We start from the raw sequence: 15462 nt of genomic DNA, 5'->3' as shown, positions 1-15462 counted from the left end.
GTTTTAATTCTTATTTGATTAATGATTGATTAATCTCAATTCACGAAGATGATGTCGATATTGACTTGTTGCTGAGAAATCACCGATGATGAATCTCCTCTGCTGACCGGGCCGAGTCGCCGGCCAACAAACAGGAACAACAAAACATTCGGCATGGCAAGTCCACAACGGGATTGTCTCTCTGCCTCAACTCCCGGATCCGACGGTCACACCCGGAATTTTACCTCCTTAATCTATCATATAATCTATGCTTATTCCTAGTTCAGTTTAACATCCACCAGCCTGGTTAATTAATGTCTCCTCCACTAACATCCTCCGCCTTCCAATAAACGTGGACATCGTCTTGCGTGATTATCCCGAGACCGAATGAATCATGGGATCGCATTGAGGTAATATCTCCATGCTCTATCTGATGGGTCATGATTCACTCCCAACATTTTCTTTTCCGCCTCCTTCCTTTTCAGGAGTTCATCGTATCCTTGCGCAATTATCTCTCTCCTGCTGTCTTAGATTGTTCTATGTTAGCACCTCAACCCCCTGGGGGCTTGCTGCCTTGAGACTTCTGTTGGGAATATGACATATGATATGGTGCAATCTGTCTTATTTTCCAAGTGCAACTTGTTCCTCGGCTGACCTTCCTGTTACCGTTGAGCACACGAGTTTCTCTGGATATCACAACTTGCATCGAAGACAGACACAATTTCGGAGGTGCTCTTAGAGGATGGTTCCATTGTATGGATATCTTCGACATTACCTGTAGGAGAAGTAGTTGCATTCTAGCCTTAGAAATTCGTCGCAGGTCGTTATGTATGGGTTTCCAAGATAGGCGTTCTTCCATTCAGTTAGTGTACCTAAAACATAGCGAAAATGCCTTTTGTGACACTTCTTGCTATGGGACAACTCATTACGCCATAGATCCTTCTCATGATAGCTCCCACCAAGAAGCTTTGGTTAGTCGGGTCATAATGTGCCGTCCTACATTGGATAAAATCATAAGTGCACATGATCACATAGCAGTACAGAGATTGAGTAAACTATGTTAACAGTGGGTTATATGCATTGGACGTTTGTTGTTTTCTAGCTGACCAGTACTTCACTTTCTTACGTCGCTAGCAATGATCTCGCAGGGCATAGAGAGTCTATGCCCAATTCTCCAACTTTAAGAAACACCAGTATCGTCTAATGTAAATATATATATTCACCATATCATTAAGAGCTCTATTTTATTTACTTTTCAATATTCTCCTCAAAGTCAGATAAGGCTTTGCTTGGAGGAAAACTGGTGGTAGAATGATGAGTAGTAGTAGAGGCGAGAAGATATATATATCGGTGCGGCTACTTTGAACTACCACGAACGTCAACCAAAATTGATTGAATGCAGCAGACCACCAAATCACTTATACGTAGCAAAAGCACTAATAGTATCGTAAGACTAATACTCCTGCCTTGATATAATGTAGATATTGCCTGCACTCGATACTGTAAATGGAAGAAATCTGCCTCATATCAGACGATGGCTTGCCGACAACATCCTATAACCGACACGGCAGATCACTCGGGACAGGTGCAGATCGCGTCTCAGAGCGGGAGATCATCCCGTGTAAACCGTGAAAACAGACGATCATGCTTTGTTCAAGAGTTCTTCCGTTTGTCTGAATCGTGTCCTACAAGCAGATGTTCTTTGCCAGCGGGAGCATGATCAATCACGTTGAGTGGATGAGGTCCTATTGTGTAGATCTTCTCGCCGATCCGCGCCACTCCAGATACCCGCACGGGCGGAAATATTAAGCCGCAACATCTTCACGGAGAAAAGCTTTCATACACATTTTCCTTTCTTCGACGCATTCAAGCTCCTATGCATTCAGCCTTCCAGGCAAACATTGGCTCAACAGTCAAGATGTGCAATCATCTCACAGACTACACCCCCATATGAAGGGCATACAGTCCATACTAAGTGAAGGACGCTGGAACTCTATACCTCCTGAGATTAATGCCAGTGACCACTGACAGTTACTCTTCCTCGACAGTCCGATCCTTATGAGAATTTAGGTCATCGATACAAGAACGACACCTCGACCCTCCTCGTTCACGCTTCGTCTTATAACCCCCTGAGAACCGTTATGCCAGCTGGTCGTCACACAACACCCCCGAAAGATTTGAGATGCACGATATGGAGAATAATACGGACTGGGGTGGTGATACTATCTAGGTACCAAGGCTGGTGACCATCGCATATCATTTCAAGGACAGCTTTGAACGGCTGGCCGGTCGGCCGAATCTGGTGATTGCGCACAAGAAGGATTCTACTGAGGCTTCCTCTGACCAGCTGCTGCATAATATGTGATGATTGGTAAAATCCTCACTCAAACACACCGGACAAGAAAGACGAGGAATGCTTCTATGCTCTTGACCCGTGATGCCACGTGAACGCGAAGCTATTCGCAGCGTGCCTGCATTATACCATGGTTTCCAATGCTACTGCATCTGATGAATAGTTCCTCCGTTTCGACCTCATGCAGGGTAGAGCGGATGATGCTTGCATTATGGAATAGATCTTCGAGTGGCCGGTGACGTGTATAGATAGTTCAGCGAATCTCACAGATGCGTCCACGACGTTCCTGAATGCTGCGGGTGCCATTTTGAGCGAAAGCACAGATTACCAGACAAGCTAAACCGTGTTTGGAATCGACTCACGACCGGGACACGTGCACGTGACGGGAGACGGAATAAGCATATGTCCGGAGTGGATAGGCTCCTTTGCCTTGCCTAGATGCTTTCATCGCGCGCTTAATCTTCCCCCGCATCAACGGCGACGACCGAAGCCTGGCCTCTTGATCTGGGACCCAGATCCACTGGGTCTAGCCCCGACATGATTCCACTCCGCCAGGAGACCAGTCGTGTTGCGGTAGCATCTTGCGGCAGACGGACCACATGCCCGGTGGTAAAGCCACCACTGTTTCATCTTCTCTCCCCGCCGACGTTGTTGTGGCTTGGCCCACAGTGCTGCTGTCTGGAAGACCTGCGGGCGTCGTAAGCACAGGACTTTGACCCGGGGAATGTTCGGATGGCATATGCCCGCTATGGCATGATGAGGATGCCAACGTAAGGCGGCTGTCAAAAGCATTGATGGAGCCTTTAGCCCTTTGGCAGCCCATACCGGACGGGATACCCACTGGTGATGACTCTCGCCACCCCTGACCGACTTCAGAGTGTTATCACTGGACATATTGACCCCGGTTCAGAGGGAAAAGGTTTCCGTTAGCAGAACCTTCTGTGTTTCATCGTGCCCCGGCAAAGTCTGCGGTATGGAGATTGCTTTCGCCTTTCGACCGTGAGCTGTGCCATTGTGTAATAGCTGAAACGAGAAGATTTTGAGACATTCGAGGCTTTCTGTTTACTAGTGGGTGCGAGCAAGACTGGCTGACCTTAATGGTCTACAGTAAGGTGGATAGGGTAGGCCGTCCGATTAGCAATGAAATGAATGAAACATACTGCGTTTGGCTTGTTTGGCGATTACGTCGGCGCCTCTACAGGTCGGGCACAGACCGAAACGATGCGTCATACGATCAGCGAGCGCCCAGAGCACTGCATGGTGTTCCACAGGTAGAGCAGCCATGGCCATCACAGTCTCTCCTAGCTGCACGCCATCCCTGAACGTCATCCAAGCCAAGGCTCACCCCAGACTTGGTGGAATTTTGTTTAATGAGCTGTCTCGGGAAGTTACCTGGGTGTCAGGTCGTTTTCCAGGCGACCAGTGTCGTCCCGAAAGTTGTGGGAAGAGAAAAGGGATTCTGTTCCCCCCCGTACTTCTTGACTGTCCATTCATTCATGCTCTTATTCGATATTTCTGTGATAGATCGCTTTCTCCTCACCGTATGTACGATGGTGTCGTAAATCATTGTCTTTGGATTCTTGTACCCACCTGCTCGTATAAATGCTGTTCAATGATGTGGTGGCGAGAGATAGTAGGATCATCCATGTCGTATGCGTACCATCAACCAATTTATGCTGTATGATTTGGCCTTGTGTATAGGTATTGTCGGAGTAAGGGCTCAGTGGGTAATGATTGAGTGATTTGAAGGTCGCTCAAGAATCTACGTGGGACGAATCAAGGTGTTGGAGGGTATCTCCTAAAAGAAACTGTACGGGACATTATATAGAACCGCTCTGGTGATGCACTAGGCTAAGGTTAGTGCTTCAAGTGAATGTTGCCGAGGAATGCGACTCTAGGGGAGGTGCGAGAACAGGTCTGATCAAGGGAGGGAAGAGTATAGTTTGTGTACCCACAGAATCAGGCAGGATAAGCTGTTTCTCCAAAGTATAACCATGAACAGTCCACTCTGCTACGGGGTAAGAACCTTATCACAACGGGATATTCCGGGATTGTGCTCATGACACCCATGGATAGGTGATGAAGGTCTTGAATCGAAGGGACAGATGGGTGGAACAACAATCCAAGGATGGTAAGTGGGCTCGTCAATGCAAATGTAAGGTTCATACCTATGTTTAGATGTTCCACGTCGCTCTTCACGCATAAGACCCGACCGGACACAGCAGTATCCCGTCGTGACTCTTGAACAGCTGATCGTGCTACCAGTATGCGCCCGTAACGTGAAGAGTTGTCATATAAGAGGGTCTAAATGGCTGGTGTGACAAGTCAAATAAGATTAGAGCTACAGCACATGACCCGAACAATTGTCATTACAGTATGGATGTTCGACAGCTGGAGCCATGGAGTGGAAGAGTGGAGCGTGACAGCGATCGGTGACTCCACTAGTTCGTCTGGGTTCTCCGGACGGCTAGACCAGAAAAAGCCGATCGCTGGTTGAACAAGTTGATTCGTTTCTAACAAAGCAGAGATTGATAAGAGAATCTGTGAGCGAAGTTGATCCGAATTGTCGTCTTGCTAGACGAGCTGGACCGTTATTTGTCTAGTGCTCAAATAGTAGTAGTCAGTGCGACCGATTCCTGCTCCGACTCCGACTCGGTCGCACCGATGCCGCATCTCTAGGGGGAGGTTCTAGTGCAGCCTCCCGCTTAGAGCAGCCTCTGGATTGGTGGCCCTTGGCGGGGACCCTGTAACGCAAAGAGGTACTAATGTTGTGGAATCGGTAAGAGGTTGAGATGCAGTTGGAAATAAGAAGGTGAGAAAATATACCCAGAACAATGGCAATAGGGGAGAGACAGAGAGAAAAATTTGAATGTATAGAGATGGAGATGGAGAAGAAGAAGAAGAAGAAGAAGAAGGGGAAGTAAAGTAGCAAGTTACTTAGTAGAGAGGAAAGGGAAGCGCGGGCCCGTCTCATGTGACTTTCCCTCTTTCCTCTTTCTTGTTTTCCTTTAGGAAGAATAATCCCGTCAGCACTAATTAGTACTAAGTAACTTACTACTCGACGCGAGCAAGCCAGACAACCACAATTCTCTCCCCCCCCTGCATCTTCCCACTTTCTCCTTCCCCCCATTCTTGCCACGTCCAACCCCTCCCTCCCTTTTCCCCAACGTGCTCTGCATCGTGCCTGGCTCTGACGGTGACGAACCCACAATTTGCTGCGGGAGCAAATGAATCGCAAGCAGCCACCGCGACGCCATGCCTGCGTCCGATGTGTCCGATTGAAAGTCCGCTGCGTGCCTGTTCCCCCCACGGGCACGTGCGTTCGCTGCACCCGTTTGGGCCAGCCATGTTCGCTGCCTGAGTCCCCTCATGTCACCCGTCCAAGGTGAGTACTTAACTACTTAGTAAAGAAGTGTATAATGGTGGTAGTAGTTAGTGTGCATTTGGCTGCTCTGCTCTGCGTTTTCGCCTTTCATTCCAAATTTTTGCTTTTTTTTTGTTTCTTTTTTTTTTCTTTTTTCTTTTTTCCTTTTTTCTTTTTTCCTTTTTTCTTTTTTCCTTTTTTCTTTACTTCGTTTATTTATTTATATAATTTTTTTTTTTCTTACGTTGATTGCACAAACTGCCCGATCAGCCTGCATCCAGCGTGATCTACAACCCCAGCCTTATCATCACTATCACATACTACTACTGCTACTACTACTACTACTGCATATATTCCCGGCTACCAACCATTGGCTGATTGATCTTTCCTCCACCACCACAGGAAGACCCGCATTGATGCCCTTCAGGAGCAAATTGATAATCTGGCAGCGCAACTGGGCAAGAAGGTATGCAATTTCTCTCTTCCCCTCCAATCATCTTGCTACTGTGGTTCCAACAAGGCGTGCTCTAACCGTACCTAGCAAGGGGAATCGTCGTCCCACCACGGCAGTCTCTCCAGTGCAACTCCGTCCACGCACCCACCAGACTCACCGCGACTCTACCACCGCCGGGAAAGCTCTCGACCGAGCGATGAGGCATCGGGGGATCCCGTTCTCGGCGGGTTGGTCACCCTACGCGAGGCTGATGAGCTTATGGACAAGTTCAGAACCCAGAAAATGGCCCAGTTCCCCTTCGTCATGGTGTCCTCCGACATGGAGATCGAGGTCCTCCGCCAGCGCTCGCCTTTCCTCCTGCTGTGCATCGTCACCGTGTGTATGGAACACAAACCCCTCCTGCAACACAAACTGGAGGCTCTCGTTCGCGAAACGGCGGCCACTCGTCTAGTCGCTAAGGGCGAGCGCAATCTCGATCTCCTCTTGGGGCTCCTCGTTCATTGCGCATGGTTTCATTATCACTGGCGGACCCCGCATATCCATAAGTACATGCTACTTGAAATGGCGCACATGGTGGTCGTCGATTTGGGCATCGACAAGGACGAGAACATCCGGATGCAGCCTATCCCTCCAGAGCCCGCGGACAACCAACGCCATCATTCGAATCCCACGGAGCAGAGGGCTCTGCTAGGCTGTTACCACCTGTGTTGCACGTGAGTGTTGCCTGTGACTTCAGTCGTTTTCTTCAACGCTGGACATTCCGACTAACAATCACCCCGAAGCTCGACTTTATTTCGCCGACAGGTGACGATGAGACACACCAGATGGATTGCGCAGTGTGTGGAGGATCTTGCTCGGAAACCCGAATACCCCAGCGATGTCCTCCTGGGGGACTATATCCTCTCCAACAATTTCTTGCGACGTACGCAGTGTGTCTTCGACGAAGACGTATGCCTCTGCTCCTACCACCCTCGGGATGCGTCATGGGAGCAGATTGTAGAATCCATCGAGCGGCAAGAGAGACAGACCGAGGACCAGCTATCACGCCTCGCCTCGTGTGACAATTGTGAGTTGCTGGCAACTCCAGAAACATGCCCTTATCTCGGGAAATCTAACCATCTGATTACAAGGGGCCCTTCGTCTAGAGCTCACCGCACTCACCACCCTGACCTTGGGTCAAGCAGTGCAGCGCCGCAGAGACGTCTTTCGACTTCGGGAGATTAATCGGCTGCAGCATCTTACGGCATCCGCTCACCGGGTTCTTGCCACGTACCTCCAGGTGCCAGCGGACGTGGCGGTGCACCTGCCGGCTTCCTCATATTATACCCTTTGGTATGTGATGCTGGTTCTTGCCAAGGTAAGCCTGCTATTTGGAAACTACAACCATCCCACACCAGAGATAGACAGTCGGCGCGTCCACGAGGACGTTCTGGCCACTATGCGAAAGATTGCTTCTCTCTCTCTTGGTGATGATATCTGGTCGAACTGCCGTGTGATAAGCATGGTGGCATGGCTAGAGAAAAGCAAAAGTGAGGCGCAGCGCCAGTGTAGTATCAGTCATGTGGTGCAACATCCGAGCGAGGCTTATGGTCCCCCTCGACCCCCTGTCTCATGGCAGGGCCCGCCCCCTTCGATCATTTTCGACTCACAGCCCCACTGGACACCAAGTCAATTACCCATGCAGCCAGAACCTGCTGTATATCTTGAAACTCTGATGCACAACGACTGGGACACGGGCATTTGGCGTCAGACTCTGGAAGCTTTCACTATGTTCGGACCTCCCACTCCACAGAGCCAGATGAGCTTACAATCGCCAGTGGTGATTTGATGACATGCCATTGCAGTGACACTGGAAGTTTGAACGGCTCAAAATTGGATGTTATCCAATGAATTGCGAATACATAGACCGGGTGAGCCCTATGCACTGGTCGCTCCTCGTACACCTAGAAGGGTCAAGCATCGGTGTGGCTGGAGTATTCCAGCGCAGTATGCGATGCGTGTGCTCTGTACCCAGATGGGCATACATCTCAGTGCGTTGCTTATAAGCGCCTTAAACTTTGGCCGAAACAAGCCTCGTTCTGAACCTTGGCTAGGTTCACTCGCAAATTGAAGCCACCAGCCCAGCCATGATGGGCATTATGCATGTCGACATGCTCCACGTTGGAAGACTCTGGCTGGGGGCTCGCTCATAGAATGCTTGCCCTAGACCACACTTGTTGACGGGCAGTGTTCAAAGACCCTGGACTCTGATTCGCCTGTACTACGGATGTTGTCGTAAAGGCATGCGGCGTGAGGAGCTGCATCACGTTGTAATCTCGCTGCGCCTTAGTCTGAAGTCTGACTATCTCTTTGCATAGTCGGATGTGTTTTCCATTGACAAGGCTGGCCAAATCCCATCCTCGACATAACCGCATGGCATGCCGCCCTCACGTATTTGAATGGGCGGAGTGCATTCCCTTTGTACCAAGGTTTGCGAGCTCGACGCAGACTGCACTATCGATCACCGGCAGCTCGCTCCTGTTCTTTGGAAGTAGCGAGATGAAGATATAACGAAGGAGAGCCAGAACACGGCAAATCGAGAGTCAAATGATGGTTTGGAGAAGAGACCTTGGGATGGACGCCTTTCTTGATGTGCCCATTTCGCTGTCGACGACACTGGCTTGCATGGGTTCGCTAGTGTTAACAACCGGCCTTCGCAAATGAGAGATGGCAGGGATGCAGGGCGGAATGTTCAGCCACATATTTTGCGATGGCGCGGGAATGAAGACTCAGAGCTTATTGAGTGGGAATTGCACGTTGTTGACTGCGAGAGGGCGCGTTAGCGTAGGTCGCCAAGGGCTCAGTATAGGCTAAAGCTTGCCTGTATCCACCCCGAAGTGCTACATTAGTAGCCGGATGTATTGAGACATTTGCAGTTTCGCAAAGCGAGAGCAATTGAATTTTCATGCCGGCCGTAATTGGGCGATCTGTCTCTGGAATGTACCTCACATACCAAACAGGAAAAACAGATATGTCGCCAAACCAGCACAGCTCCACCCAAGCTGAGGCGTGGACCTGCTCGTCAATCGGTTGGTAGACGCTTGGAATATCTTTGTCGCAACCTTGGCAGCTGGACATGGCTGTCTGAACACTGGGTTATCCGGGTATTTCGGGATGTCGGCAAGGAGAGGTGGCCGAAATCAGCATGAGCTGAAGAATGAAGATCGATCGAACTATCTGCGATGGGACAGACATAAGCTGCCGCGTCTCCTCTTCGCCGATTTCTTCTTGGGGCAAAAGCCGAGTGGATCGCCGTCGAGAGAGAAGTCGTCGCGTCTCCTCTCCTATCTATTGTTTATTATATCAACCGCCGGTGGGCTAGAATCTTGCTACCCGATACGTTAAACATGATGCTTTCCGCCTTTTGGCTTTTGGCCGCCATTGGGCTGGCCTCTACCAGCGAAATACCAGCTTCTGATGCCGTGACCAGCCTTGATCCAGGGTTGTTCTCAGGGGGATGTACGCCGGAGAAGATGAGCATTCGAAAGGAGTGGCGGAATATGACCAAGGTTGAACAAAAAAGCTATCTCAAGGGAGTCAATTGTTTGATGGATCTTCCTGCGCAAACGGGGCTAGAGGCCACCACGAACCGCTTCAGCGATCTGCAAGCTTTGCACCGTGCCCTTACTGACACCCCGGTGGGTGACATTATCCATAGTGTGGTGAGTTTCGCGATACATAGTGGCAGAGCCGAGTCTGACAGAATAGGGCCAATTCCTGCCCTGGCACCGATACTTCCTGCATGTATATGAAACATTGCTGAAGGAGCAGTGTGGCTATACCGGCCCAATGGCGTAGGTTTTGCGCCCCCTCATTGGCACAAGAAGAAAGGAAGCTGACTATATTGGAGATGGTGGAACGAGGCATACGATACGGATTCCGGGAATTTGTTCCGGTCGGAGATGTGGGATGCAGATGCGTTTGGTGGCAATGGCACGGAACCTGATGGATGTGTGACTGATGGGGCCTTTGCGTACTACACGGAACATATTGGTCCCCAGGAACAAAACACGGTGTTCTGCATGAACCGCAGCTGGGGAAATTACGAGGCGATATTGAATACTACCGGTGCGGCAGTCGCTCACTGCAATACATTCGACAGCTACGACGAATACTTCGCTTGCATTGCCGCCACGCCTCACCGAGGAGGTCACTGGGCGGTTGGTGGAGTGGTGAGTGCCTGCTTGTCCTGACGTGAAGGGGGTGGTTTCCGATTGAACTGACGCGAACGTGAAACACTAGATGGAGGATGTAAAGACCTCGCCTGGTGACCCGCTCTTCTATCTGCACCATGGCTACATCGACCGTCTGTGGTACCGGTGGCAGATGCATGATCCCGCCAAGCGTCTGTGGGACATGGGTGGCCCTGCCATCAATGAATCGGCCAATGTCGAGCCCGCATCAGGCTGGCCGCAGACAACCCTCAATTATACCTTGACCACATTCGATATAATGCCGGATGTCACGGTAGCCGACGTAATGAACCCCGTTGGGGGATACCTCTGCTATAATTATGAAGCCTGAAAGGCTCAGATTTCGACTGGTCAGGGCATCCTCCCCTAACAGGGGGCGCCTGCGGTCCTTGTATCAGGTGATCGCAAAGCGGCGATTAGAAGAATTGTTCGCGTTATTATAGAGAAAGAAGTCCGAGGCAATTGCTTCTCTTGTTTGCACGCATGTATAATATCCTCGAAGCTCCTTGACAGGCGATGTGCATCATTACACTTCCACCTTCGACTTACCCTTTTGAGGCTTTATAAACCGTAATTCCTTAGACACTACAGAAGCGATGTGTCCACTCGATCGCTCGCTTCAGTCATACTTCGTTTGATTATGCAAGATACGAAGATTGTCCGTAATTGAAGGGCTCTTGACTCGCCGATGGTTGCAGAGACTAGCCGGGATTCTGAGGCAGTTCCACCTCCTCGAGCGGGGTGAGCATATTGCCAGTGTTACCTCCTTCATCCGATGCGACCCATGCATCCAGAACCAGTGAGTATCGAGCAATTGGGCGGATGAAACTAATTACTAGCCATCCCCGCCTCTGCCTTGCATCTGGACCGCAACAAGCCGCTCCCGCGTGACATGGGAGCAGCCGTGCCATCCACGCAGAATTGGCTTTCCAGTCCCGAATGTTCCAGACCAATTCGGACAAGCAAGAGGGGGTAGGTTACTTTCCTTCTCTGGCTGATGCCTAGGATGATACTCCCATTCTGTAGGAGAGCATGTGGGCACGTGACCTCTTTTCGACGCTGTTTCGAGAGCCCTTCATCTACTGCATCGGGTGGGCAGATTGGCATCTAGAAGTTCACACTGTTCTGGATAGCCGTTTATCGTCGGTTTCTGTCTCATAAGTCTGCAATATTGCCAGCTGACGTCGCCTGCATGAGTCGTTGGCCTGCGCGATCGTCTCGAGCAGTATGCTGCTCATTCGTGCTCTAGACGGCCGGACGTCGTATCTGTTGCGCGGGGATTTGAAAAGGACGATCTACCCTTCATCTGGTTAGATGAGTTTTCCGATCCCTAACATGATTCCTACTTACCTAGTACTGCTCTAAATGAGGGGGAAGGATCATCAGTGGCCGGACAAAGGCAGGCAAGTGGTCACGTTGGGTCGGGCGGATCTTCATCCGATCGGCTGAGACAGACATTTGCTGCAAGAAGACTGCAAGTGCATGGAGTGCCGTAGATGATCATGCCCTGATCCGGTGATGGTCTGTCAAGTAAGTTATGTGTAGGTGCATCCCTAGCTTTTCGGCCAATTCCTGCCTGCATTGGTGTGCTTGTCTCGGATGGCAGGCAACCTACGAGTCGACTCTCCACTACTACGCTGCCATGCATTGACTTCTAAGGGCATGCAAGTGAAAGGTATACATGCTCTAGCGATGCGCAAAGCGAGATGCCGTTCTCTATATCATGTACAACTCCTTCCGATCAACACACCCCGTTATTTGTGAGCTATAACCCAAAAGAATCTAGCCCTCGACGTTGAGTGTGGCCCTCCTATCAGCACCCGCCACGACTCCTGCATGTCCAAGAGAGAGCGAGGTGCAGGCATCACATCCTAAAAAAGTAATAAGAAGATGCCAGTGGTTCAGAAGCCAGGTACTTTGGAGACCCAGGCCAATAGATGAAATCGAGCTGGTTGGTCCCAATTGGTCCCATTAATACGAGGGGCGGAGAAACAACTTTGTACTCAGTTGAAGACTTGCCAACTTGAAACATTTCTGGCCAGGTCTCTCTGGCCAATTTTCCAGACAGGTGTCTCGCCACCAAGGGAAAAAGGCGAGATGACATCCAATTAAGAGGATGGACCAGCATCGACAGCTCTGCCGATCCCTGGAACCGCAACTGGTGATTATTGGCCCAGTGGTGCGGGGAAGACAAGCCGGGGGTAACAGGCGAAGCAAACCTAAGCAGCAGCAGCAGCTGCACAAGAAAAGTGGTGATGCCATCGGTGCCAGTGACAAAGATACCACGGGCCATGACGCCACCAAGTAACACCACAATAGACTCGCAGATGAAGGCAGTGAGGAGCAGCCCGTCACTTGCCGGCCCACCCCCACAATCCCAGCATCTGCAGCTCTCCATCCGTGGATCAGCCCACCGTCGGGCCAACCACATCAACCCACCCTGCCGTCATCTGATCCTCTTTCTCTGCTCTGCCCTCTGTCTCTGGTCTCCTCTCCGTTCATTCATCCAACAAATGGAAAACTGATCAGCCCTTGCCAATACCCGTTCTTGAATCACCCCACAGCCGGGGCCTCGAGCAATAAATAGCCCCTTCGGTAGCTGCTCGACTCGCTCTTCTCTCCCCCATCATCCTCAAAGCATCACAGCATACATAGATCTACTTACCCTTTTCTACTCACCTTTTGCCCTGCTTCATTCAAGATGCCTGCAGCCGGCCCCATGGACGACCAATGGGTCTCCTTCCACATCCGGGACCACCTGGACAAGGGCGAGATCTCCGTCCGTCACACCGTCATCGAAGGGTACGTCGTCTCTTGGACTGTTCAATCAAATCACCTCAATTGTGTCCTTGTCTGGTATACTAACTGATAATCTCACTGGATAGTGGTGAATTCCACGACCCCAATAACCGCAGACAGTCCCTCACCGAGGACGAGATTGATGAAATCACCATCCCCTCGTACGGCATCGGTGAGATCTGTGCTCGCGGTCGCCGCGGCAGTGAGGGCCGGCTGGACCTCTTCCACGACGAGGAAAAGATCTGCGAATTGCACTGGGATAATCGCCAGGGCAATCGCGTGAACATCGTCGAGATGCTGGACAGTAATAACAAGTATCGTGTCGAACATGGGGGATGGAGCCCAGAGGCTGGACCTCTGGGCCACGTCTACATTGACATCTTGGAGCAGCAGAAGAAGAAGAATAGCAAATAACGGCGTTTGGGATTTTGGAGTTATCCGGCGAGGTCCGGATGCAGCAGTGCTGCAAGGGAGGGCGTTAGCATATTTTGTTTGTCTTTGAATCGACTGATTGTGTCGAATGTTTTATAGGAGCTGGAAATCACATCATACTATTAGTCAATGCGAAGTGAATACTCTTATTTCAAATCCGCAGGAGAGGAATGAATGGAATCGGTGCCTTTTGGTAAAGCTCTTCTGATTTAATGTAGTGTGAAGTATGTAACCAAGACTATGGTGAATATGTGTTGGGGCACGGTGATTGCAATTGCCCTGAACCCCACAGCTAGTGTCCCTAGGCACTAGAAGTCGTCTGGAATATGTTGATGCAGCCGCAACTTGTCAGGAATTAAATGTTGGATATTCGCTGTTCGTCAATTCTGCAATATGTCCAAAGCCACGCTGGCTGTTTGTTCCTCGTACCAATGAATGAGTGGTATCCATTATTGGATATTGTGATTCGTTATGATATCATATTTACAGGAATCAATTTTCCGACGTAGTAAGGGGCTAATCAGAGGATGGCAACACCATTAGGTGGACTAGCAACTCCACCAGGCATCTAGACTAGTTAGCATCGAGTCACCAACAAAATTAAAATGATTCCGTACCTTCAACGGAACACTACTGAAGAAGAAGCTCCATCGGTTCCTCTTCCGACACTCTTGGCTTAATCGATCCAGATCAAACAACTCTCCAATGGGGAGGCCCCAGCCTGCTAGCAACCACTCATGCAACCAGAAGTCAGTATTCTGACACGGCCATGCTTCGAAACTGGGCATGTCTCCCGTAACAGCTGCGAAACCTTCATCCCAGATCCAGCGCAGGGTGTTTTCGGATGATTCGACACCAATAGCCGGTGGGATCTTGTGATCGGCGAGCTCTTGGCACTGTTCTGCGGACAGCTTTTCATAGGCACGGGTCCAGCCTGTGCGGATAAATAGGATGTCTCCTCTTTTGAATGATGTTCCTTGATAAGCGGCGATGTCCTTTAGAGTAGAGACAGGGATGGACGTGGTAGCGAAGCAGTTGATTAATTTCCCCCGTGCTTCCGCCCAGGAGGCATGATCAAGGAGAACGCCGCGTCCTACAATCCCCCCTTTTTCAACCCACACTGAGAGGATCAGCACCGCATGCAGTTGTCGGGCAAGGATATGAAACAAACCATGAATTCCATTTCTATCCCCAGTTTGGATCTCCTCCAGAGTACACCCGTTTAGATAGATGTTCTCATTCTGGTAGCCGTAGTGCCTGAATCCGTCCCACTGAGAGCTAATTTGCGTATTGAAAGCGAGGCTGTCATCGTTGACAGCTCGCGGTGCTTTGTTCTTCACGACGTGTTCGAGTTTTGAACGGCCAAAACACGGCTTTTGCATACTGTTCAGTGACCAGTCGGTGGATACGCGGACCCCATCGATGATTTCTTTTGCTGCTTCCATCGTTGTCTCGGGTGTGAGGCGATTCAGCAAGCTAGCTGGTCCAACGGACCAAAAAGGCCCCAGGCATTTCCGTGGGGACCGTCCTTCTGCAGAGGGAGAGAGTCAAAAGAGACAGAAGGCTCCATTGCAGGTGCTATGGTGATGAGGCAAATTGGGCTCGTTACAAGGAGGAAACCCCGGGATTATAGGGCATCTCAGAGTTGATTCTGGGGATAATGCTTCATGTGTGGGGATCGTAGGAATTCCAAAAAATGGGGAAGCCCGTATTTGCAATGGTAAGGGTTGATAGATCCGACCGTGGCGAGGAGCGGATTCGGGTGCTTTTCCGCACGTTATAACCAGGTATCACAACGCTTATTTAAAATGCAAGATTTGTGCTTGATGGACCCAATAATAAAATTCCT

At 50.3% G+C, this 15462-nt stretch overlaps 5 protein-coding genes across 5 annotated transcripts; 3 read left to right on the top strand and 2 right to left on the bottom strand.

The window, feature by feature from the left end:
• Positions 1-5587: 5587 nt before the first annotated feature.
• On the top strand, positions 5588-7978 carry BO79DRAFT_228533 (uncharacterized protein; the record flags this gene model as incomplete). The annotated part of the gene is made up of 5 exons (XM_025683970.1): positions 5588-5604; positions 6099-6162; positions 6238-6863; positions 6933-7216; positions 7281-7978. 5 exons carry the CDS (start codon positions 5588-5590, stop codon positions 7976-7978), a joined length of 1689 nt encoding a protein of 562 aa, XP_025539319.1.
• A 1373-nt stretch (positions 7979-9351) lies between these two features.
• On the top strand, positions 9352-10713 carry BO79DRAFT_194986 (tyrosinase family protein; the record flags this gene model as incomplete). Its single annotated transcript, XM_025681097.1, has 4 exons — positions 9352-9851; positions 9898-9983; positions 10040-10361; positions 10432-10713. Exons 1-4 carry the CDS (start codon positions 9537-9539, stop codon positions 10711-10713), a joined length of 1005 nt encoding a protein of 334 aa, XP_025539318.1. The 5' UTR covers positions 9352-9536.
• A 1483-nt stretch (positions 10714-12196) lies between these two features.
• BO79DRAFT_16422 (uncharacterized protein) lies at positions 12197-13026 on the bottom strand. Its single transcript, XM_025679181.1, has one exon. The coding sequence runs from the start codon at positions 12811-12813 to the stop codon at positions 12247-12249; it is 567 nt and encodes a 188-aa protein (XP_025539317.1). The 5' UTR covers positions 12814-13026; the 3' UTR covers positions 12197-12246.
• Positions 13027-13052: 26 nt separating this feature from the next.
• On the top strand, positions 13053-13657 carry BO79DRAFT_173246 (aegerolysin family protein). The gene is made up of 2 exons (XM_025679672.1): positions 13053-13184; positions 13268-13657. Exons 1-2 carry the CDS (start codon positions 13084-13086, stop codon positions 13593-13595), a joined length of 429 nt encoding a protein of 142 aa, XP_025539316.1. The 5' UTR covers positions 13053-13083; the 3' UTR covers positions 13596-13657.
• Positions 13658-14083: 426 nt separating this feature from the next.
• Positions 14084-15264, bottom strand: BO79DRAFT_265682 (uncharacterized protein). Its single transcript, XM_025686898.1, has 4 exons — positions 15108-15264; positions 14785-15048; positions 14231-14733; positions 14084-14181 (listed from the first exon to the last, which is right to left on the bottom strand). Exons 1-4 carry the CDS (start codon positions 15181-15183, stop codon positions 14134-14136), a joined length of 891 nt encoding a protein of 296 aa, XP_025539315.1. The 5' UTR covers positions 15184-15264; the 3' UTR covers positions 14084-14133.
• Between the last annotated feature and the right edge of the window lie 198 nt (positions 15265-15462).

This window comes from Aspergillus costaricaensis (genome assembly GCF_003184835.1).
Source record: "Aspergillus costaricaensis CBS 115574 unplaced genomic scaffold BO79scaffold_16, whole genome shotgun sequence".
NCBI classification, from domain to species: Eukaryota; Fungi; Ascomycota; class Eurotiomycetes; order Eurotiales; family Aspergillaceae; genus Aspergillus; species Aspergillus costaricensis.
Note: the sequence above shows the minus strand (reverse complement) of the source record. Positions and strands in the feature narration are given on the sequence as shown.